We start from the raw sequence: 25,157 nt of genomic DNA, 5'->3' as shown, positions 1-25,157 counted from the left end.
GTGTATGAAGATGGCCTCTGATTCTGCTGTTAGTTTATTTTGCTGATAAAATTTCTAGCAGGTTTCAAACATAAAACCAAATTCAAGAAAATAGTGGGTTGACAAGTGCTTGTGCTTTTTTGGCCAGATTGCTGATAATGTCTAGTACTTGACAGCATGAACCACTTCTGGCAGAGGGGAGAGTTCTCGCTTTCTCTGAAAAGCAGCTCACCAGCATCTCTAGGGGTACAACTGATTCTCCTCTGCTTTTGAGGATTAACATGTGCATTACAGCTGGAGTTCAATCCATACAGTAGATAACTTTTTTTTTAGAAGCGTTTTGCACTTGAGTTGGCTTAAACATAGGGTTCAGGCACCTTCAATTGCTGGGACTGATTTGGAATCTAAGATAAAATTTGTGACTAGCTCCTTTGTACCAGATTTGTTCCTCAAAACAAAAAGTTCCAAAAAGTTCGCAAAGTTCCTCAGTGTGGAAAACCATGCTGACTGAGGGGCAGTCTGAGCCCTAAAGGTATAGATAAGACCTCTGGAAGATTTGAGAGCTTATTGTGTGTTTTGGAGTTCAGGCATCTTTTACTTTGTAATGCTCCAACTGGAGCTACAATACTGACCGGGGATTTTATAATGGACAAGGAATTTGGATTTAATTTCTGTTTGTTTCTGAAGCAGAAAGTAGCAATTCAAATTCACTTCCTGGATTGGCCTGTGATGCACTGATGACCTGTCTACACAGGTCTGCAGAACCACATACATACAAATTCAGAGTAACTGGGTGTGTTTTATGAGGTATGATTCTGAAATCCTATCTTCTACTCCAAGGCTCACTAAAATAAGTTTTTGGTTATGGGAAGGTGATGTCTCTAACTTCCAACATGTATTCCTTATGTGTTTGTGTGTGTGGTTTCAAATATTTGACTTTTTGTATCTCCTGCAGCTTCATAAGTTTCATTATAAAAATATAATTTCTTTCATGTTTTACTGATAAAAAGTTTAAAGCATTTTATTCTGCATAAGATGAATTTAAATGATCTATATAAAATTGTGAGCTGTTTCTGAATGCAGTGTAAATTAAAATCAAAAGAAATAATAGTGTAACATAACTGAGCACCATGTTTTGGGCAGCAAACGAAGGAGAAAGTGAAGCTCCTCATCCAGCTGGCTGACAGCTTTGTAGAAAAAGGACATATGCACGCCACTGAAATCAGGAAGTGGGTCACCACTGTTGACAAACGCTACCGTGACTTCTCTCTCAGAATGGGGAAATACCGCTACTCCCTGGAAAAAGCCCTTGGAATCAATACAGAGGTACTTTAAGTCTGTGTCCTGCTGAGGTTTTATACCAAAGCTGAAAGTCACAGAGGGAAGTGTAGGCTACAGAATGAATGCTGCAGGTTATCACACGTCTATTATAACCACTTAAAACTAGTCAATACTAGAACTGTTCTTTCTGAAGAGAAAAAGTGTTGTGGGGTTGTTTTTGTTTGTTTGTTATTGTTTTTGTGTCATATCAATGATATGAGGAGGAATCAGATGAAGATCAGAAGGACTTTCTAAACAAATGTTTGCAGTATTCTCCAGGATACTATACAGCTACTGTGAAGGAGGGAGAAACATATTATTTGAACAAAAGTCTGTATTAATTTTATCATAAGCCATAAATATTAATGCTACACCATTATTTTGAATCAAACCCAGGCTTGGATTGGATGTTACTATTCTCTCATCCTTTAACTAAATGAAAAAAATGATCACCAGCCTCATCTCTGAGCTCTTTTAGGTGAAATAAAGCAATACAAAAGCAACAAAAATGAGAACCTCCCTGTATTCCCAAGCCTCATTATCAGTGGTGTGTCAGAAGCAGAAACACTTAAAAACCTTTTGGTCAACCATCCTTTAAAACAAAGTATCAAAGAAAGATGAAAAAATTCCCTCACATCCTCAAGATAACTTAAATGTCCTGTTCCTTGCAGGGTCTCTAGTTTGCATAGACTTACTAACTACTTTCTGGAAGGGCGTTTCCATAGCAGAAGGCGTTTAGAAGTTGGAATAGTCTCTGTGCTCTTGTTGGATAGTGCCCCACTTTTTCAGACTATTTGTGAGGTCTGATACTAGGCAATACATTGAGATGTGAAAGGAGTAAGGTAATATTTAGACATTTGTCATCAATGCTTATTCCTAGACAGATAGAAGTAACAGCAGAGACTGTAATCAATTTCATAGTGGGCTTGGGTGGGTGGGTGGGTGGCAGTGTGGGTTTTTTTGTTTTGTTTTACAAAGATTTCTTTCTCACCTTCTCATCTTCTTCCCCCTCACTGTTGTTTTTCTAAATCTCTTTGAATTTTCTTCTTTCTTACACTAGTATCTTTATCTTACTTTTGTCCCTTCATTTTATTCTCATGGACATGCTGCAATTTACACAACAGTAATCTTACATGAATTTAAAATCTGTACTGTTACTTTTTCTAGGATAACAAGGACCTAGAACTAGATATTATTCCAGCAAGTCTTTCAGACCGGGAGGTAAAGCTGCGAGATGCAAATCATGAAGTCAATGAAGAAAAAAGAAAATCAGCCAGAAAGAAAGAGTATGTCCCAAAACTCTCACAATGAGCCATGATATAATATCTACAAGTGATTCTATGATATTTACATGACCAGAATGGACTAATATCACTATAACTCCTAGCAGTGGAGCTATTGAGATATGTTCACAGGTGTAGAGCTAAAGTTGTGATGTGTAGGCAGGAGAATATCAGAACATACAGTTTGAATTTCTTTTGTTTTTAATCAGAAATTACTTTTAGAAAGGGAAAAGAGTTAGTTGAGTACTTCGAGTAGACCCTGACAACATCATGAAGATACTCATTGTCATGATTTCTTTCTGGCTGTATGTGACAAGTAAAATGAACAGGGGAAGAAAAAAAAAAAAAAAAAAAAAAAAAAAAAAAAAAAACATCCTCATAAGTCTAAGTATTATTTAAACTCCACTGACATCCAGAGGAGTTATCTGGTTTTCAGTCACTTGACGTTTAGGTTCAAATTTCAGTGGGTGTATAACTGAGAGGGATGGAAATTTTTCATACTAGTTGAAATATTGTGAGAGTGGTTGTTGCACTTAAATCTAGAAATGCTTCACTTTTACAATACTTTGCCTTAAATTTTGTGTGAGAATATTCTGGAAAGCATTTGTATGTATGATCCTTCTCATCCCTCTGAAATACTCTGGACAACCTTAATAAGAAACCATTTCTTCTTTAGGGGACAGTGGTTACACTTGGTCCTCCTGTAGCACATTTTCAAAGCATTGAGCATTTGATTTTTGAGCTTGAGCACTACAAATGAGGTTGCTGGGCTTCCCAGCAGTTTGCATTGTCTCCAGTCAGGTACCAAGTTGTTGTATCCTCTTCAAATTAGCGGTGTCTCCCAAATCCATTAGTATTCCCACTGAAATTCAAATTGCAGGGTGACTTTTAATTGCATGTTAGTGAAGTTGCAAATGTTTTCAGGGAATCTCAAGTCTTTTCTTATGGAAAAAAAAAAAAAATCTGACAATTGGTTGACTGCTATAGCTTGGTATGTAGATAGTAAATCATTTCTCAGCACTGCAGAAATACAACTTAACAGAATTTTATGCAGAGAAATTGTTTAAAAATAATGCTACAAGATACTAGAATATCAAGTGATATTTCATATATGAAGCTGAAATGTGCAAGATGAGGCAGCTGGAGGTTCAGAGTGGAAGTACGTTGATTCGTGAAGGCAGTAGAAGAATATTGTGTTTTCTCTTCATTACATTGCCAATAGTGCCCAAAGCACATTAAATGTGTTTGTTGTTTTTTTTTTTTTTTTTTCTAGATTCATTATGGCTGAGCTGCTTCAGACAGAAAAAGCTTATGTCAGGGATTTACACGAATGTTTAGAGGTAAGTTACAGCCTGGGGAGTCTCCGATGTTTTTAGGAAGGACACGGTGTCCTTTGTGGTGGTGGTGTGAGGTTACCCACCATTGGTGATTGACAGCAGAACCACGTCTGGTGGTGGGAGCTTGGTGAGCGTGGAGGGAGCCTGTCTGCCAATGGCAGAACAGTGCCCTGTGCTTCTCACTTATATCTGTGAACATCTGCACCTCTGGGGACACCTCAATGTGCATTTAATATCAAAACAGATAGTAAGAGAGTAAGTAATGTCTTGGGACTCAGTAAATAGCGGTACGTTCATGAGTTGACCTGAAATTTGCTGGATTCCAGTCTTTTTTTCAGTCATGAAGCATTTTCTTAAGAATTTAGTTCTCTTTGTTTGGATGTTCTCAAGCTAGAGATCACCTCAAGCTAGACAAACAGCTGGATTTGCACTGTCAAATGGCTTACCTAGCTCTGCAGCAGAGTAGTTCTGAAGGAGACTGTGATACTCAGGGCAAAAAGCAGAGTGTTTTTCAGTGAAATCTGTCAGATTTCACATTCCTGCAGTTTGAACTGGATTTCTATATCTAATGTTACTGAAGTGGCAAATGCAGCTTATCTTTCAACTGTTTCTGCCTGAAGTTCTTGGTCACCATCAGTTGGACAGCAAAGACAGGTGCTATTGCCACATTTTTGCTTTTTCCTCAAACAACTTCTCAGTGTCAGCACTTTGAATTTCTCTGGGGAGCTTTTTGTGACACTGGAACATCTGGTTTTTTACTCTGTTTGTTTAATCACAAAGTGTGTAGTTCCCTTGTCAGCCCATGCCTTCGGCAAGAAAGCAAGGAGATCTATGCTTTTTCACTGCATTTATTCTCTGAAAGCTAAGAGTTTTTGCTGTCTTCCAGACTTACCTTTGGGAAATGACAAGTGGAGTGGAAGAAATACCCGCTGGGATCCTTAATAAAGAACACATCATCTTTGGCAATATTCAGGAGATATATGACTTTCATAACAAGTAGGTTTTCCTAACATTTATGTTGATGTTTACTGACTAAGGAAACCAAAAGCATACATATACCTACACATCTATGTGGTGTCTGCTCTGAACGCCTACAGTAGAATGTACAGCAGAGTGTAAAGTAATTGATCTAGATTTATAAAATAATGTTTGATTTCATTTTGTTTTGTTTTTCTTTACAAAAAAAAAAATGAATTGCATTTTTGTTTAAACTGTGCCTACAGCTGATTAACAATGTTGAAGTCTTATTATACCAACAGTTTGTAGTCTTACACATGTTTTCCATCTCACAGCACTGTATTTGTGCTTTGCATATCTTCCATTTGAGGAAGAATGGGGCACTGAGGTAGCAGCCATACTCCTTCAGCTTTACAGTTTAGGAAATGAGGTCTTCTTGATGGATGCATATTATGTTTCATATATATAGCATCACAATCATATCCTTATCAAAATGTGAGAACTGCAGCCTTTGGCTCCATTATAGCTGCATGTCTCCAACTGGTGGATGTGAATTCATAGTAATGTTCAGCAAAATTAAAGGAGTAGAAACTTTGGAATTAACTTTTATTGTTTCTGATGCTTGTGAGTGACTTAATAACTGAGGAACGCTGTGCTCTGAGGTTACTTGTTGCCTAGGGAGAGGCTGATAGGTGACGCTTTTGTGTGAATTGATAGTGTTTATATTAATCAGATGGATATCAAGGTTATCAATGGTAGGACTTTGTCATTGGTATCTGTTGGTAAAAAAAAAAATACTATCACGTTCAAAGGATTGATCGTGGCAAAATTTAGTAACATCATGGTACCACAGCTGTGACTCTCTCTAAATCATGCTGGGGTGAGAGCTGATAAGTAAAGTGAACATTTTAAGTGGAAATTATGAAATAGAAAATAGATCAGGTCTGGAAGCTTGTCTGTCAAAAATACAATCTCTTGGAAAACACAAGGGGAGGAAAAAGAAATGGCTGACATGAGCTGGATTAAAAAGCAGCTTTCTTGCCACTTAGAGACTCACTGTGTTTAATCTGTAAGTAACAGTGATCCCTTTTATCAAGATGAGACTGTATCAGATATGCTTAGAGAGCATTGTTTCCCTGATATAATATGAATGCAATGGGAGTTACAACACTTAGGGATGCTGAATCCCACAAGTTCAGTTTGAATTTCAAAGTCTGTCTTCAAGTTGTACATCAGAAGCAAGGCAGTTTGAAAAACAGCTCAGAAGACTGTTCTCTGTAGAAGTTCTGGGAGACTTTCAGTGCTTCAGACAGGTAAATGTGCCATTGTATGCACATGAATATGGTCCAGGAGAGGCTACTGTTTGCATGCTTCAAAGCATTACAAAATAGTAGAGTCAAACTACATATTAGATTAAAAAGACCTTTAATTAATGGATGAATTGACTTACAGCCCACAAGAATTGTGCAGTCATACCAACAAATATTCTTCCTCATTTAACTATGCCAGGATCACCCAGTTGCCTTCCCACTTCCCCTCTCCTCTCTGTGATGCTGTTTTCCTTTCAGTGACTCTGACCAATGACATCTGATTACTCTTTTTGACTTTCCCTCACTCTCAGCTGCCACCCCCTTCAGCCCTCAGCCATGCCCCACAGCTCCCTGTTGCTGGTTTCTCCTTTCTCTGACCTATCCTTTACCAGCTCGCTGTATGCGCATCATCCTTTTCCCACCAGAGCTTCTAACAACACTAAAATAAATTGTCCCCTTCATACCTGCACTCTCCACAATCTTCTGCTTTGGACAGAGATGTTAATGCATCCCCCAACCTGATTCAGGGCAAAGGAAACAGCACACATAGTTGCTTCTCCTTCTGCAACTTCTGTTTCATGTTGCTCTTTCCACCTTGGCACTGTATAAGGCTCTGTCTGAAATCAGAGATGTCACTCACAGTACAAGGCGATGGGAGCAAGTTTATTATGAAATCTTTATGTGGGGAATTTACTACTTACCCACAAAGTGTCATGCTTGTTTAAATTGTTCTTTGCTCAGAGTGCTGAGATTCACAATGGGAAGCTGGAACATTTGGGCTCCTGTTTTTGAACCACTTCACAAGATCTTTTTGAAGATTTGGTCTGGTTCTTGAATATCACTTTGTCTTCTCGGACACACTGGACCCTTACCTGTTTCATTGTAGTTGAGTGGGGCATGTTTATACTCAAATAGCAAAGCATGCCTTTGCAAAGACACAGTTTCTTCACTGGCAGCACACTTTATTAGCCTCACAGTCAAGTTACAACTATTGATCATTAACACTGATCAGCTCATTGGTCATTCTGCTTCTCCTGGGTATTTGACTGTAACTAATTATATCGGTGTCTTCTTTTTTTTTTTAGCATTTTCCTGAAAGAACTCGAGAAATATGAACAACTGCCTGAGGATGTGGGCCATTGCTTCGTCACCTGGGTAATGAGCCTTCTTTTTATTTATTCAAATTAATTCCTCCAGTACAGACAGAAACAAGCTGAGAATTGGTGCAGGGGTTACATCCCTGGAGAAAAGTGAAATCAAGAGTTAATCTGTAATGAGGACTGTTTCCAGCATCACCCTCTCAGGATGGAAGCTCCCTTCCTTAACTCTTCTCTTGAACAGTATGAAACCTTCTGGAGTACCACTCCTTGTCCTGCACTGACCAACACAGTACTTACCTCTGATGGTGCAAGAACCTGTTCAAAAGGAATTTATCAAACCAAATCTGTATTTAAGGTGACATTTATTCATTTGCAAAGGACCCTGCAAGGATGAAACATTTAAAATCATAATCTACCCTCCTTAGAGAGTTTTAGTCATGCATGAGGCCTTTACAAAGGCATGAGCATCTTCTTTTATCAACATTTTGCTTCAGAAATGAGTGTCAAATTGCTGAGCCACTGTACTCTCTCATTCCATTACCCACTGCCATGAAAATTTCCAGCAGGACTTTGAAATCTTGATGATAAGAGTCTTCATGGGAATAGGAGGCTCCAGGAATTGGCTATGGTAATTTATCTATATGAAAAATGTTATTTTTTCAAAATATTTACCAGACAGTTCAACCTTCTTCATGTTTGTTTTTTGTTTGTTTTTTGTTTTGTTTTTCCTACTGGTTTTATTGATATTTTAAAACTGTGAATTAGTATTTTTGAAGTCATTACGGAACCTTTTCACTTACCAAAAAAATGAGCATGTTTGGATGATTTTGAACAGGCTTTTAATTTGAAAACATGGCACAAATACTGATGAAATGGATTCAGAAATGTAGTTTACAAGGAAGAGGTTACATATTTATGAAAGATGAATGCATTTACGTATCATTCTGTGCAAGATATTCATGGTACCGCATCACCTCAGCAACAGTACTTGCCAAGAGCTGTGCTTATAGATGTATATGCAGAATTGCCTGCCCAATTTCAAGGTCCTGTTATTTAGATTCATGGTATCAAAAAAGCAATAGTAATCAAAGGAGGCCATCCTCCTCTGCCTGCCTCTCTCTCTCTGAGACCAGCGTTGAGTGATATGAAACTGCTCTAAGACAGGACTGCACAGATGCTTTTAATTTCCTCTTAAATAAATTAGGAAATGAAATGCAAAACACTCTTAGCACAACATAAAGTTTGAGCCATTAAAGTCTGAACCAAGGTAGGAAAAGCAAGTTTGAGCCAGACATCACAAATCGGAGCCAGTCTTAAGACGAAAGTGCTGGCTCAAGCCACTTTCAGCTAGGTGAGTGTCTTGCCAGGAGTTCTCATGCTGGCTTTATCTGCAAGTAGGTGATAGAGCCAACACTTCATGATTGGGATTTGGATGCAATCTGTGTAACCTCATCAGAGCTCTTAGAAATTGTTTTTCAGCTGGATTAAAGTTTTAGGCCTTCCCTCTGTCACATTTGTTAAAGAAAGCCTCCCATAGCTGTTACATGGTGCACCTCATTCCCCTCAGAACTGCTCAGGTAAGGTGTGAACTGCCTCTAAGTCTTCCATTCTTAATTCATATTTCTCACGTTGCTTCGAGAGGTGGGGGTTTGTCACTTGTATTTGTCCTGGTGAGCCCTAATGAGGGACTGTGCGAGCAGAGAAATAGCTTATCTTGCTTTTCCCTTGATGTTTGTTTTCACAGGCAGATAAATTTCAGATGTATGTCACCTACTGCAAAAACAAGCCCGACTCCAGCCAGCTCATCCTGGAACACGCAGGGACTTTCTTTGATGTAAGCAGCCACTGCCATTTTCCTTCAGCACACATGCTGCATCCGAAACACCTCCTCTTTACATCTGAGCAACAGATTCATTTTTGTGCCTTAACATTTGAGTTTTCCATTCCACTGCAGATATCACATGCTGTGAAAACTGATAGGCTGTAGTGTGATGTGTGATCTTCATCAGTGTGGCAAGTCATTTTTAATGGAGGCAGGCACTCTCATGGGAACCTTTGTGCATTTTTCAGACCCAATCCTTTCTGAAGGTCTGGTTTAGATATACTCTATGCTTCCGGGTTTAGCGGTAAAATGAAAAGCAAATCCCAATATATTTTATGACCTGAAATCCTTAAGTCCAAAACAAGATCCTGTCCTCCTGTTCTGCAAATCTAACCCACCCTAGTAAACATTTGCCTCATCATGCTAGTAAGGGACTCCATTGCCTGCAATTAGACTGTTTCTCTTACAAGCAATACACCCGGTTATAAACATTTGCAGGCTCCCATCACGGTTTTGTGGACTGAGAAAAAAATCATTGATGTTTCTCAGTACTTTTATACTAAGCACTCCCTCTGATTTTTGGAACCTCATGCAGTTTTCCATGCCTGTCTGCTAGCTTATAGCTTTAAGTAATTGTCTTTCTGAGGAAACACAAACCAAAAGCAACCCTCCCTCCCCAACCCCCAATAAATAAATAAATAAATACCCCTTTATGTCTCTTTTCCAAAGAGAAACCCTTTTACAAATCCTTAAGACTCAGCAGTATCCAACCTATGATGTGGTTGGCAATTGACATGAATCAGTTCCTCTGGGTTTTGTCTGTGCCACTGATCAGTTAAATTCAACACTGAAGGGGCTCATGTGAGCCAGAAGAAAAGTAATGAAGGTTTTTTTTTTGTTTTTGTTTTTGTTTTTTTTTTTTTCCGTGTTGCCTAATGGTGAAAGTAGAATTGAACCGAAATGGATTTTCCAGGAGGTGGCGCTTGAGCCTGTTGAATGGTGTGCACTGGTTCTCCATGTTGTCTATCCCAGGTCTATCTGTAAGGTCCTCTGCTGCCGTGTGCAGAGGATATTTTTTATGTTTGCCTGGGTTGCTGTCGTTGCATATAAGACTACTTGTTGATCCTGTTTGCAGCTCAGCTGGGTGCAAGACAACTGCTAGCTCAGTGCCTCACACACCTTCAGTTCTCCCAAGCCCTTAGGACGCTTTTCAACCCAAGTAGTAACTTAAGCTCTGTCTAATGGTGAGCCGTTGTATGCTATAACATGAACTAAGCTTGCTTCAAACAAGAACCAGAGCAAAGATGAGAGCATATTGCTCTGTGGCTAGGCTGCTTCAAATCTCGTTCAGGTATCTCTGTGCCTGGCAGTCACAGTCAAGCAGGTTGCTGTCTTATTCTGAGACTTCAGAGACCAAAGGGAAGAGCTGCAGGGAGAACGTCCCTCTCCAGCAGTGCATTTATCTGATTGCATGTAGCAGTGCTACTGCTTTCCAGCTGCAGGCTCCTACAAAGCAGGGACATCTGTTATTCCACCAACCTCCTCTGCTTTTATGCAGCCTGACCAGGGAGCATCCTGGCAGAGAAGGGGGTGTCCAAGGGGGACACATCTTGCTGGGAGCATGTCATGCTGCTCAAAGAGCTGGAAGGAAGGAGTACTGCTGAATTAATCACTTAGATCCTACAAAAATTAGTGTCCTTAGCCAACTTTGGGAAGTTCACAGGTGTGGCCAAAGCCATGCTGTCTCACGCAGTTACTAATTGAAGCCCAGCTGTCTGCTCTGCAGACACCACCAAACACAGAGCCAGCCGTGACTCAGCTTCATGCAAACTCTCCTAAGCCCCACACAGAGTCCCTTTCCTTTTGGGTCTTGTTCACGGCACAGACATTTATTTCAGAAAGAAAAAGAAAAAAATGCCTAGTACAAAAACCAACACCATCTGTTGGCACGTTTTGTGAAAAAAATGGCTATTTTTGCATCTCAGCATAAACACTAGAGCTAAAATAAATAAATAAAAAGTAGTATTCAGCAGAAAATCAAACTGTTCTTGGCAGCTCTTCCCCCTTCATCTTGTGCAACTTCTTCACTTTATAGCCTAAAAGTTACCCTCCAGCCTCAGATAAATCCCATTCCCCCCCTTCCTATCTCTTCCCCTCATACTGGAGTATATCCTGGCCAGGAGGGGGGCAGGCATGCCCAGAGCCTGGCGGAGGCAGAGGAATCCCAGCCTGTCCTACTTCAGCACAGAACCTGTCCCTGAAGGGTAGCAGGGATCAAATATTACAAATCTTTTAGATGACTAAGTATGTGCAGTAGGGTCTTCAAGGATTCTCAGGAGCTCCCACTGGAGTCCTTTGCAGACCTCACCCAGTACCTATCTGCGATGACTCCAGAAGTTCATGAGCACGTCATGGTGATCAGCCCAGACATTTGGCTGCCATTCAGAAGCACTCAGTGCTGTAAGAGGTATCATAAGGGCCTCTCTCCTGGTCCCCAGCTGCTGCCTCAGAACAGCACAGGTCTGTCAGCACTGTCAGCTGCGTTGCTCCCATGTGGATATTTCAGCTACCTCAGGGCTCTCAGATGGTACTAGCTGCTTATGTTTAGACAGCTAAATTGCACCCTACTTGTGCAATTTAATTTAATGTCATTCCATTTTAATTGAACGTTAAAACTCTGCTTTCAGCCTTCGTAGCTAAGAGAAACCAGTTGACATGACAGATAAGTCACATTTAAATCAAAGCCTGTGTAGTTTACTCAGTGTAGCCTTAGCTCAACTTGCACAGTGCTCCTGCAGTCTGAGTGGCCTTAGGGGGACACTGCAGTTTATTGCCAGCCTCTCTGAAACCACACTATTTTTATGTGAACTTGAAGAGAGTTAAAATGCTAAACAAAGAAATGCAGAGATACAGAGCTGACATTTGTTATGGGTGGTTCCGTCTGGCAGGGGGTTTACACTTTTCCATGACTGACTGCTGTTTTTATCTCTTCTAGGAAATTCAGCAAAGGCATGGTCTGGCGAATTCTATCTCTTCTTATTTAATCAAGCCTGTCCAGAGGATCACAAAATACCAACTCCTACTGAAGGTACCTTAGTGAGCTGCCCAAATCAGCTCACGCAGAGCAGTTCACAGTTGTAATGAGTTAACTTTTATTCTAAAAGGAGCTGCTTCATCAAGCTGTCCGTGATCTGTAAGCAGCTACTGCTGAGCTGCTGCTCCTACTACCTGGGCCTGAGCATGACAACAAAGTGTGAAATCAGGTTGCATATTTTAAAGGAAAATACTCACAGAAAGGAGTAAAAAAAAAGAAAAGAAAAAAAAAAAAAGCAAACAGCAAACAAGTGATGGCTTGCTCCAGCTGGTTGTGGGTGTACAACCTGGATTTAATCCTGAAGAGCAAGAACTGGGAAAGGGAAATTGAAAGGATGGCAGAATGGTTTAAGTTTCCTTTTCTTCTTGCTATAGCATTTGTGAAGTAATATTTTAATTAAGGGCTTCAATGACAGCAGTCGTGAACTTTGGAAAATAATTCTTTACCGAGACTCCTGTTAGATTCTGTTTGGGGACGGACACTTTTGTGTTTGAAATATAGGGAAAACCTTCATATACAAAACAGACTTAAAAATGAAGCACTAACATTTTCCATTTAAAAATAACGACAACAACAAAAACTTTTGATTGGTTTCTTGTAAATTGGTTATAGTTTTTTGCCAAATCTTGTCAATAGCTGAATTTTAGATATAACTTAACCAGCTGTTGTTCAGTTCTAAACTAGAAAAGCAAAGAAAAAAATATCTTAGGGATAATGGAAGAGACAGGTTCTGACCTTGACAAGCTAGGACCATAGATGATATTTGTGTCTCTTTCGATGCATGTTTCCTGCGTACAAATGGAGTGGTGTGCTGTACTACCAAGGTACTTACTGGGTACAATCAGTGTTTCAACAAATTTGTGCTTTGTACCAGTTTACTGAAACAATGTGCTTACAGTCTTGTGAGTGCTGTGGGACAAGAAGTCTGTACTGCGCAAACCAAAGCTACTGGGATGGCTAAAACAATCCTTCAGTTGTCACCCTTTGGGTTCCTTCTAAGATGACTCTTTCTAGAAGGGACCTGCCTGCCCTGGGCACAGCGCCCTGCCAGACCTGCCACAGACATGCTGCTGGAGCAGGCTGGGATCCTGCTCCCCAGCTGGGGAAACATGGTAGCTAAAACATGGGCATAAAACCTCAGAAACCCTCTGAGTGCAGTCTCGTTCAATAGCACCTTGACTCATCTTGGTTTATAGTCCTTCCCATATGATACCCAATATTTTTGAGCATCCACAGTGCGTTTTGATGAAATTCAGCTTTTTCCTGTCACTGTTAGTGACATGGTCCCAACTTTGCACTCTACATACCAAGAAACACAACATGAGATAGAGACAGCATGGTCAGAGTTTGCTTACAGGTGTTCTGCATTGCTTCTTAGGAACTGCTAACCTGCTGTGAGGAAGGCAAAGGGGAGCTCAAAGATGGTCTGGAAGTGATGCTCAGTGTCCCCAAGAAGGCCAACGATGCAATGCATGTCAGCATGCTGGAAGGTATGGGTGGATGGGGAAAGGAAAGGACTTGGGTGTGAATTGAGCCTTCTTGCAACTTGTTTAGAAGGTTAACACAGGTTGGCTGTAGCAGTACTGTTGGCTGGCTATCACTTTCAGGACATTCCCAGCTCCTTCTGAAATTTCTTCAAAAGTCTTGGAGACTGGCTAGGAAGTTTTGGAGTTTTGTTTACATTTATGTATAAAATATTTACATATGTAGTATATGTGTATGTTATGTATACATATATTTATATATGTATATATACATCTGAATGTATATGTAAACATATGCAATATATATATGCTGAAGATTTTCCTACGTACTGAAACAAAAATACCTTCTGAAACAGTATCAGTTTAGCTGCTCACAGGTGTAATAATTATTGGATGAAAATATTTCTAACATCTAAACATCTCAACATTTCAAAAGAAAAAGTTCTGTTTTTCTGAGTCAAAACAGTTTGTGTTTCAAAATATTAGTATATGTATAATCAGCCCAAAGGGAAAAAAAAAGAATCACAAAAAAGTACAAAAATATATATTCCAAATTTATAGAAAATGTTTTCATTGGAGAGAAGTGTGTCCCATGGGCTGCTGAGATAGCAGCGAGAAGGGCACCTTGTACCCAGCCCACACCTGTGAACTGACCCCAGGACTCCCTTTTCCATCAGGCCTCCAAGTTATGTGGAGGGTATCCTGCAATCCTTAGATATGAAGGTTTTTAACATGCAGCTTGGAAGATGAAGAACTACTTCTGGAGGGCATGTTTCAGACAGCCTACTGATTTGCTCTTATACATGTAGCTCCCCCAGCACACTGCTTTGGGCTCAGACGGACTCTTGGAGGTTGGGTTAGCATGCTTGAGGGCATCATGGTATGACAGAGTACTTCTAGCCACAGCATCTTAGATTCCTCTGAAGTTGTGGTGACACACATAAGATTCCTTGCGTTGCAGTTCTGTGTACAGTAACCACCACCGAAAGCTTTAAAGATAAATATTATAATTTATCTTTAAGTAATTACTACTATTCTTAGCTGAAGTCTCATTTAGCACATAAGACATTTGGCTCTGATGAAATAATTATGATTTGGCAGTAGACAAAAAAAAAAAAATATTTTCACCAGGACAGTAAATGCCCATTAATGTTCTTTCAGAATATGCATAAAAAACAGAAAGACCCTTTTATTCCAAATCCTCCTAGCTCTGTTGCTTCTGGGCATTTCTGCCCCCAAGAACAAGTACTAGCCGATGTGTTTTGTGTGCTCTGTTTAGGGTTTGATGAGAACCTGGACGTCCAGGGAGAGCTGATCCTTCAGGATTCCTTCCAAGTGTGGGATCCCAAGTCTTTAATTCGGAAAGGCCGTGAGAGGCATTTGTTTCTCTTTGAAATCTCTTTGGTGTTTAGCAAAGAGATCAAAGATTCTTCAGGACATACAAAATATGTTTACAAGAACAAGCTACTGGTAGGTGTGGCTGCAAAGAAATATTCTGGGTGTTGCATTTCTTGTAGGTAGAAGTAGAGTCTGGGGGATGGCTTGTACTTCCCTGTGTTGGGTTGGAGATGCTCATGCCACCTGGAGGGGCTGGCTCTGGGCCCTGTGGGAAGCCAAACTCACAGTGAGTCTGGGGAGGTTTAAGAGAGTGAGATGTGATGGGTGGGTGGGAAGTGCAAGGAGGACCACTTAAACTATTCACTCTTTCTTGACATACCCTGATGGTTTTCTGTCTTTTACCTGTGTGTAGTAAATCAGAGACAAGATCTCATTCCCATATCCATCCCTGCCTCCTCTGATTCTCCCTAAAATTGTAAAGTTGTCTGGATTCATGAGGCTTCATTTATATGAAATCTCTTACCGTCTTTCCTCCACACTAGACCTCAGAACTGGGAGTGACTGAACATGTGGAAGGAGACCCCTGTAAATTTGCTTTGTGGTCTGGACGAACACCATCCTCAGACAATAAAACAGTGCTGAAAGTAAGTCTTTTTTTGTTTATTTCCTTTGCCTTTAGAGCTGCTAGTTGAGGCCTCAAGAGCCCTAAATGGAAGGTCAGTTTCTTCCACTCTCATACTCACATGGCTTCCATATCTGTCGGTGGGGTCATGCCTGCGTCAGGAGCAATTCGGATCCAAGGCCACAGTCTGAGTCAAGCCTTGCTGAAATCGCATCTCTTGCAATCTCGACTAAGCAGCTGCACACTAACACAGGACACATCTTGGGGTGTTTTCTGGGAGGTGTAATTCCCTTAGTCCTATGCCACTGGGTTTGTTGACAGTCAACATTTTCCTCAGCCCTCCAGAGCTGACAGCCGTTTCTGTCAAGTGATTTTCAAATGAAGTATTTTTTTGGTAGTTATTTAGTCTGAGGAAATCCCACTGTGCACTGATAACCTATTTCCTCTCCACAGAGCACACTGTATTGCTAGCATTAACTATATTTATCCAGAGCTTAGCTGCTTTGCTGTTGCTTGCCAAGTAGGTATGGTAAAATACCCTCAGTTGGGGTTACCAGGTATCCAGCAGCTAGAACAATACATCAGAGAGGAGAAGCAGTTAATCATGCATTTTTATCAGCCAACCACGATTCTTCTACATAGAAGGTGATACGCTGGGAATGTGATAGAGTGTCTGTCTTTCTGCCTTGTGGAACTTCAGGCGTCCAGTATTGAAACAAAACAAGAATGGATCAAAAACATCCGGGAAGTCATTCAAGAAAGGATTATCCATCTGAAAGGAGCTCTGAAAGAGCCAATTCAGCTCCCCAAGACACCAGCAAAGCAGCGAAACAACAGTAGAAGGTAACCTCAGTCATTGCATACAACATGAAATCATTAGAGGTTTATCAGCCAACAGCAGTGTAGTGTCTGTGGACTCTTTACTGGATTCACTTGCTTTTCTTACTATAGTTGAAAGCAGTTTTCATCATCGTGCATTTTATGTTGTTTTGGCAAAAGTAACTTTTCTATTATATTCATGCAAAGGTCTTTAATTTTACTACTCTGAAGTATTGGAGAAAAATGAACAGTAAAAATTCTTCAGAGTCCAAGGTTATGTTTCTTTCCCAAAGGAGAAATTACCTATTTAATTGAGTATTAACAGATTTTTATTTTTTTTCCTGTTTGGCATTTTGAATTGTTTGACAAAGAAAGTCATAGCTGGTCATTACAGTATATTACTAGGATGAAGAATCTGTGTTTCATCATCAAATTCAAATTCATTTCATCCTAGAAAATAATATTATTTTTTTTGTTCAACCTCTTTCAATTCTGGATTAAATAGAAATTATATAAAACTGATTATTCTTTCATTGCCAGGCTGACATTCCCAAAAGCCACTTGCAGTTTGAGCATCTCCCCTTCCTCATCAAATATTATCATGTATCCAGTCTCATAATACAGGCTGTTTTATAGAGGTATCCAAAGAGTGAGTAAGCTAGTCATCTAGAAGCAAGGCAGAGATCCAGAGCTTTCTTCCTGGGGACATGTGCCAATCTAAGAGCTTTCTAGCGCAGTGTTGTTGTTTATGTTATAATTTATTGTATTTTGTATTATTGAAATATTTTGAAAGACCGATAAAAATTTAGGAGAACTGCAAAAGGGAGAAAATACCCTCTGCTGGCAGATTCATAGAGGTAGTCTCAGAGAGCAATACACTGTCATTATTCATATTTGTTTGGATATCATTTTATTGCTTAATATTAAATTCCTGAAAGTGTGGTTCCTGTGAGACAAGAGAAATGTCCTTTCCTTCTGTGCCACGTGTAGCCAGGGCTGAATGGTTTTGGTTAAGGCAGAAATCTAATTTAAGGAAAATTTCTGCCTGACACCCTCATTACAGAGCTATTTCTGAACACCAGAGCTTTCTGTGCTGTAAATACGCAGGCAACAGCCATCCTGTTTCCAGCAACAAACGTGGTGATTATGTGCTAATCCCAACCCGATGGCTGAGGGTTACATCATTTTAAATTTCAAGCTACACAACAACATAGGCTGTATCAGTGAGGTAATTTTAGTGTAAAGCCAGCCCTGGCACGCTGATTCGGCACTTCTCAAATCCACCTATAAAGTTGTGCACATTCCAAGGTGGTGCATTAAGTAAGCATGGTTGTTTTCCTCTTATGTCTTTTGCAGAGATGGAGTAGATGATGCAGACAGCCAAGGAGACGGCAGCAGTCAACCAGACACCATTTCCATTGCATCCAGGACATCACAGAATACAGTGGACAGTGATAAGGTAGGACTGAAATGTGAAAATACACTGCAGCTAATTGGCCCCAGAAAAAAAATGTAAGTGAAAAGCAGAATAGAAAAGACATAACACAGCAACCTGACTTCTACTGAGTCAAAACTTGTATTCCCTTTTGCTAGGCTGTTAAATCCAGCCTGTTTCTGGATGCTCATCAGTACCACTGTTTTACATGGTAACATCTTTTGCTGCAGCTTCTTTGTAGTTAGTACATAGAGTTTGAATTGGCTCTGAAGAAACAGCCCAGAGCAACCTTTTCTTTCCCTAGTAAAACCTGCCTTTTGGGAGCCAGCTTCTGAATCAGTGAACAGTTGGTTGCGTTCCACATTTACCCTTTGAGCTAAAATCACTAGTTTGTTGGAGGGAATACAGGTGCTTACACACCAATTAATAGAGCAAAACTGGGATCCTGGCTGGTATCTTGAGAGCCTGGGAGACCTACCCTTTCCAGAGACTGTGATTCTGGACCCTACGCCTCGTGGACATATGGTGGAGCATATGGATGGCCCCAAGACGCGCTACGTTCTGTTGGATTGCTGCATGCTGTCGGCACGTATGTACTCGACGGTTTGTTTGTCAGACAATCTGAGTCCAGATTCTCAGCTCCACGAGGATGCCTGACTTGAATTTGTCACCCTGATACCTTCAACTGCTGTCTTCAGCAGTTGGTGGTAGGAGTAAATGGGCTGTTAGTGAGAATTTACTTCAGCTAAGCTGATGAGGTTTGTCATATCCAACACGAGAATATCCATATTCTCTTCATGTGTTGTTTTGAAACTGTTTAGCTTGCAAAGGGATGAATTCTGCAGAATCATTCTGAATTTATCTCTGTGTCAGGGCTCTAATTATGTTGCTCTTTGCACAGAGTAGGAAGGTATCTTCATAAACTCAGAATTCATGTTTATGGTCATAAGGTTCACAAATGCAGTGTAGTGCAGAAGGTATTTTTTGAAAGCTTTTGAAAGCTGGACTCAGAAATAGGAATTAATTGAGTTAATTGCAAATTACCTTTGGAAGACCACCTATTATATTTATCTTAAAAGCATGTTCCCATGTTGTTGTTTTTATTATTATTATTTTTTATTTAACTAAGAATGTGCCTTAGAAAAGTATTACTCCAAAGGCCACTGTAATATATGCAAATACTTTGCATGATGTGAAAGAATTACTTTCTTATGTCTTTAATCCATGTGGAATCACCGTGCTTTTCCATATTTTTCGCATTTATCATTCCTGACAAAGGCCCTAGCTCAGTAGAATACTTGAGCTCATGCTTAATTTTAGTCATTCACATAAGCTTTGCTGTTTTGCCCTGCACCCATTGACTCAGTTGCATGAATTAGGGCAGACAGGCAAGCTCTGGTAAGACACCCCACACTGCTGTAGCTGCATATAAGATCTATAGGGCCAGCAGCGCCAGAGATGTTGGGCTGTGCCTTGAAAGACAGCACATCATTGCAACAGCTGGTTTAAGGATACAAGGCTGGAAAGAGTTGTAGGCATTTCTGCCTACAGATCTTGTCTGAACTGAAAGGTAAATGCATGTGGGATAAACTGAGCACCAAATCACACAGGCAAAAATTTGTTACCACTGATGACAGGCTAAATCAGTTCTAGGGTTGGGCCATGTTACTTTTTAAACATAGATAGGTTCACTTGCTGATTTAAAGCTATTTGTGGTCATGCAACTGTATATATACATTTACTGGATAGAAACAAATTCCAGTTTACTGTTAAAGCTTAAATGTATGTGCTTTGTTGAGTCTGAGCAACTGGTGTAGCATCCATCCTGAGATAGAGAGGCAATTCCTGCTAAAGCACTTTCCTTTTTGTCACTGATGCTAGTGCCAGCGAACTGTGGAGAATTTAGCCCCCAAAGTACTCCATTTCCATGTCTTCGCTGCAAGGCAAGTGAACTCCCCATATAGTTTTATGGTTCTCTTTTTTTTTCTACACAATGTTACCCCAGTTAATGACAGCTGGAGCTGAGTTGTCTTACTTCCCCTTGCAGGCCCACCTGTGTTCAGTCTCAGCACAGGTGCAGGCTTTTCCACTGCTTGCTGTGCAAGGCCCTGAGCACAGACTGGCATCTGCTAAGAGGGAGCTCTGTGTTAGCGGATCCCGAAGCTGTGCAAGGAGCACAGAACTCCTAGTGGTGACATTTCACAGAACTGGAATGATTTGCTGTCATTCCAGGTTATTTTACTCTCCAACTTTGAAAAGGGATTTCTTCCTCCACTGTGTATTTGAGTTTATCTTGTAGGGTGGTCTGACAATCTTGTTGGGAAGATTTACCTTCTCGCATAGATGGGTACTGAGATACCAGTGCTGGAAGACTGTGCCATTTTGTGCTTGCTAGCACAGGTTTCTTGACAGAGTTGACATGATAAATGCTGTAACGTGTTGTAATTAACCTGTGTGGTACTGATAACTGCACCAATAGGTAAAGTGTTCAGCAGATTGCAGTTTCCCTGGCTATTAAACTCTAGCACAGTCACCAGAGTTATTCCCAGAAGTTCAAAGTCAGGCTCTGAGTGACCTCCCTCTGTGCTCCAGTGATATCCCCAACCAGAAGAGCCAGAAGACAACTCCTACCTTTAAGAAAAACAAAACACTTTGGCTGTTCAGAGCAGGCTCATTTACAAGCACATGCAAGAGCTTTGCAGTGCTAGTAGTGTGCCAGGTTGGGAACAGATTAATCATGTGCTGGGAACATTTATGTATTAACTGAGTGCCAGAAACAACTCTGAAGCAGCATTTAAGAATCAACATTACCTGAATTGATATTGCATCTGAAGGCAAAAGAATGCAAAGCTTTAGATGACATGCTTTATCCCTTTCCTAAATTTTGCTTTTATGCCCAAGGATTACCTAAAGCATGAACTGAATTTTCACAGAAGAGAATGCCAAACAACAATTTAGACAGAAAAAAAAAAAAATCTCAAAGACTCCCAAGTTCAAGAAGCGTTTTGGCTTAATAACACTCCTTGTGCCTCAAGTCACATGTATTTCTTTCAAATTATTTGTAAGCCAACTCCTCCTGGGTTGTGAGTAGTGCTTTCTGTCTCGTGTCTCTTCAAGGCGCAGCCCTAGAGCAAAGCTTTACCTTTGCATTTCAAACTCAAGAAAGGCAGAAGGTATTTTTGTTGTTAAGTGGGCATGAGATAACATTACTGTAAATTCAGCAAGGATTTTGCTTTCTCTGAAGACAGCTGAACCTAGCTGCAATATTTACCAGGGGGATCATTTGGTGTACAGAGTATACTTGACTGGGGGCCAGAAGTGCTGAGTCCTATTTCTACAGAGCAAAATCTGTCATGCGTATGGTGGGTGCCATCACAGATTACATCTCAGGGTGCACTGCACTTACCTTTTTTTCTTTTTTTTTTTTCTGTTTGGATTAAGAATTTAATCCAAAGGCGGGTGGGAATTCTTCCAATCATTGTGTTTGTACAACACCCAACACAGGATACAGACCAGAATTCAGACCAGTGTTTTGTGTCGAAGATAATTCACAGCAATATTTATGGTAGCAGGCTCCTCTTTGAAATTATTCCTAGTTATATGCCTAGCTCCAAAATCGTTACCAAGTCTTTAAATATTCAGGTTTTCCTGGCTGCAGGCAGGGGTCAGGTGATTATATGAGAGTCTTCAGATTAAAAAATAAAAAAAATCCAAGTCTCTTTAAAAAAAAAAAAAAGAGAGAGAGAGAGAGAGATTACTTCTTTCTTTTAAATGAAATGCATGTTTAAGTAGCTTCTTAAATCTGGATCTTAGTCCTTAATATCTTTAATTTTCTTGGATTTTTATCTCACAAAAATATATAAAGCTATTATCCCTGGGCTCAGACATTTCATTTTCATTAAATACTGTGTAGCGGAACCTCAGACTTCAAGTCAGATCTGTAGGTCTGCACCTTTTAAAAAAGAAAAAAAAAAAAAAAAAAAGAGAACATATAAAATATTACGATGTTTTTATATATGCAATATGTAACCTAAAATATTTAATAGACCGAAAAAAGCATGATTAGGATTGTCATTTGGGAAAGTATTATGTAGAGGGAAAAAGTGGCTTCATGAGCTGGTCTCACGGAATCAATAGATAACGAACACTATTACACTAAGTGTTATTCCCATTGGGCATCCATGTCAGGTCCTAGGTAACCTACTATGCAAAATTTCTTCATCTTCCTCCAAAAGGCAGAGTAGGAGGCTTTTGTTCTGTACAGTAAGCCCTCTTCAACACGTTATCTGAAAACCATTTCTTCGTGAGAAATCCTTGCCCTATTCAGTTCACAGCAGACAGGATTTCAGTCTTTATGTTTGGATTCAAAGCAGTGGGGAATTGCATTAAAAATGCCAGCGTGCAGGGCATTCTCATTTGTTAAGCCCATTGATCTATTGGCTTGTAAACCAGCTGTTTCTGGTGATACTGCTCCATCTTCTAATAGCCTCTTTTTGTTGGCTTTTGCAGAATGCTGAGAACAGCTCTGGTTTCCTCCTGTTGTTTTTGGATAGGGAAAAAAGCACTGAAATGTGAACTGAAAACGTTTTGCTCTTTAAAAATAAATATACATGATATACTTTTGTCTCTTCCATTAGATACTGGACTTAGCTCATCTTAGATTCATCATCAGAAGTCATGAGACTGAGATCTTGACCTCTTCTGCCTTGTTGGTAGAGGTAATTAGTGTAAGAGGGGAGCTCTTAGAACTTAGGCTTTTTGGAAGAAGTGACACAGGAGTGGATTCTCTTTTCTTTAAAGGCTTCAAGTCAAGGCAAAATAGCTTTCTCTCTGCGATATTGTCACTCAAGGAAAAAATAGGATTTGATGCAGGAAGTATTACTTCAGATTCTCTGTTACAAAGGAAACCGGGGCACCAAGTATTTGGGCTCCCTTCTGTCCTTAAAATCCATCATTTCTAAGGGTCTCAGTGCTTGCCAGGAGTAGAGGTAATTACTCAGGTGTAATTCTCAGTTCCTTGGAAGTTTCCTTTCCAAGTAATATGGGAATGAGGGAAGCCTTGATCCCCTTGATGCTACTGATCGTTGGGAGCTTGAGCTCTGTAGAGTCATGCACCAACATGCTGCAAGCTTTCTTAAATAGGTATACGTCCTGGGACTGTTGCCTAGTGTTAATGCATTCTTATTAAAAAGCAAATTAAAAAAATAACAAACAGAAATGCCCAGATATTCAATAGTAAAGGAAACCTCTTCTGTAATGTACCTCACATGGAGAATATAAGGGAAATCACTATGTTTATTAGATGCCACCTTCAACATATGCAGTAAAAAGTGGTTGATAATTGCTTCCCATCATAAATTAATCTGGAAATTAAGTATTGAAAGTGCCTAAAACCAAACTGAAAAAACAAAGATCCCACTCTATCCAGGGATCTTGTAAAGAAGTGAAGTATGGTAAGGTGATCAGGAATACTTATCAATACTTAAATTAACAGATTAAATTATGCAATTTAATCTCAAATAAATAAAAACACTTGCTACAAAATGCTGAAACAACAGTAATCATTTTATGAAAATCCCCTTGAAATAAGAACATCAACATAAGGGGAAAAAAACAAAACAAAACAAAACAAAAATTTAAAGCACTGATGCCGACATATAACATTATTTTTTCAAGTAGAGAATGTCTAGATGTGGAATAAAAATGAGAGACATTCACATTTTCAGAGAGGGAATTTAACAGGGAAATTAAAACAATACCATAAGGCAAATGCAGGCATTAATTAATTCTGCTAACAAGAGCACTCTCACTAGGACTGAGCTGACAATTTAATTTTTGCTTAGTTCCTTAGCAAGGGAACCTATATAACAAGCAGATATAAAAACTACATAGCAGATCTCTGTTTCTCTTCAACAGTATTAAAGTTTTCTGCAGCTTTCAGTTATTGAGTTTACTTTCCTGAAGCATTTTTTTTTCCTTTGAATCCGTTGGTACTAGGGTTTTTTAAATCATCTCTAAACTCTTACAAAACAGGTACACAGCTAGCTATCCAAGTCCTCTATCCCTCTGGCATTGTTGTGGCACAGCATGTGCATCCCATGATCCAAATTCAGCTTTTTCCTTCTCTGCCTTCTCAGTTCTGTACCGAGTCAGAGCAGGTTTGTGGGCAAGAGGCACCTTTCTGTAGCAGCACGGGAGGAACCCCAAGGGACAAGAACTGCTGACCCTCGGTCGTGCTTGTATCAAAGGTATCACTACAGGCTGGAGTCTTTACAGACCTAGCGCAGTGGGACTGAAGTGAATACAAATCACCTTTCAGTGGCCAGCCACTCTGTCAGTCATTAATGGCTGCTGCAGGACAGCTGATGGGAAGGGAGTCGGAAGGCATGATGGAAATTCTGGCTACAAAAGAGCTAAGGGAAAGCATGATCATGGGAACAGGGAGTGGGGTGGTAAAGCAGGCTGCTGCTTAACTACAGCACTTGGAGTATTTCTTTAGAAATCTTCTAGTTTTCCAGAGCCCAGTGAAAGATGTTACATACAGAGCTGTCTGACAGGTGGGGCTGGGCATTGGCTTGGAGAGATTTCTTCCTGTAACCTATATATCTTACTCACAGTAAATTAGGTTAGATTTAGCAGCGGAGAGTTTCTAACAGGGAAAGGAAGTGATTGATTTGGTCTCATTTAGCTAAGTGTTGTTGTGGTTATTCTGCACTGATCCTGTCCAGGCAAGTGACGTTCCCAAATGCAGTAGTGCATTGTCTGGAGTTCTGCTCCCTTACAGTGGCTGATGAATTGTGGTACCACAAGTAAAATTAAATTTATGTAATAGAGAATGACCTCTGACTGTTTAGTGAATTTTTCCCATAAAGATATGATGGAAAAAATGAGTGAATTATAACCCCAGAGGACAGATTTCTATTGCTTTGACACTGCCCAGCATTGCTGCTGTTATCACACTGAATTCTTACTGCCCTCACCTGTGGAACAGGGAGAACATGATAGCTAGCAAAGGCAATCCTGAGATAAAATATTTTGGCACTTTAATTAGCCTTACTGAGTGCTCACTAGCTATAGGTTGTTAACTCTTTTCAAGATAATGTCATGTGGTAGCAAAATGTTTATCTTATCGAGGAAATAAATCGTTCAGCCAGGAGCTGACATCTCCCCAATAGTTGTTTCTTCAGATTTCTTTAAGCGTTGGGAGTCTGCATCTGAATTCATGCTCTACAGGACCAGGTCTAAATTCTGCTTTGG

At 40.0% G+C, this 25,157-nt stretch overlaps 1 protein-coding gene across 10 annotated transcripts in view; it reads left to right on the top strand.

Moving 5' to 3' along the window:
* KALRN (kalirin RhoGEF kinase) overlaps positions 1–25,157 on the top strand; it is a 495,524-nt gene that overhangs the window by 345,471 nt on the left and 124,896 nt on the right. For all 10 annotated transcript variants that reach the window (XM_082764116.1, XM_082764119.1, XM_082764117.1 and 7 more), the window contains 12 exons: positions 1,123–1,305; positions 2,467–2,585; positions 3,856–3,922; positions 4,806–4,915; positions 7,272–7,341; positions 9,031–9,120; positions 12,104–12,196; positions 13,581–13,692; positions 14,966–15,156; positions 15,567–15,668; positions 16,347–16,489; positions 17,822–17,924. In XM_082764116.1, coding sequence (XP_082620242.1) covers positions 1,123–1,305; positions 2,467–2,585; positions 3,856–3,922; positions 4,806–4,915; positions 7,272–7,341; positions 9,031–9,120; positions 12,104–12,196; positions 13,581–13,692; positions 14,966–15,156; positions 15,567–15,668; positions 16,347–16,489; positions 17,822–17,924 — 1,383 coding nt within the window. The remainder of the gene's footprint in view (positions 1–1,122; positions 1,306–2,466; positions 2,586–3,855; positions 3,923–4,805; positions 4,916–7,271; positions 7,342–9,030; positions 9,121–12,103; positions 12,197–13,580; positions 13,693–14,965; positions 15,157–15,566; positions 15,669–16,346; positions 16,490–17,821; positions 17,925–25,157) is intronic.

The sequence above is a fragment of the Aythya marila genome (assembly GCF_965140915.1).
Source record: "Aythya marila genome assembly, chromosome: 6".
In the NCBI taxonomy this organism is placed as follows: domain Eukaryota; kingdom Metazoa; phylum Chordata; class Aves; order Anseriformes; family Anatidae; genus Aythya; species Aythya marila.
The sequence above is the reverse complement of the archived record's forward strand: the minus strand, read 5'-3'. Positions and strand labels throughout refer to the sequence as shown.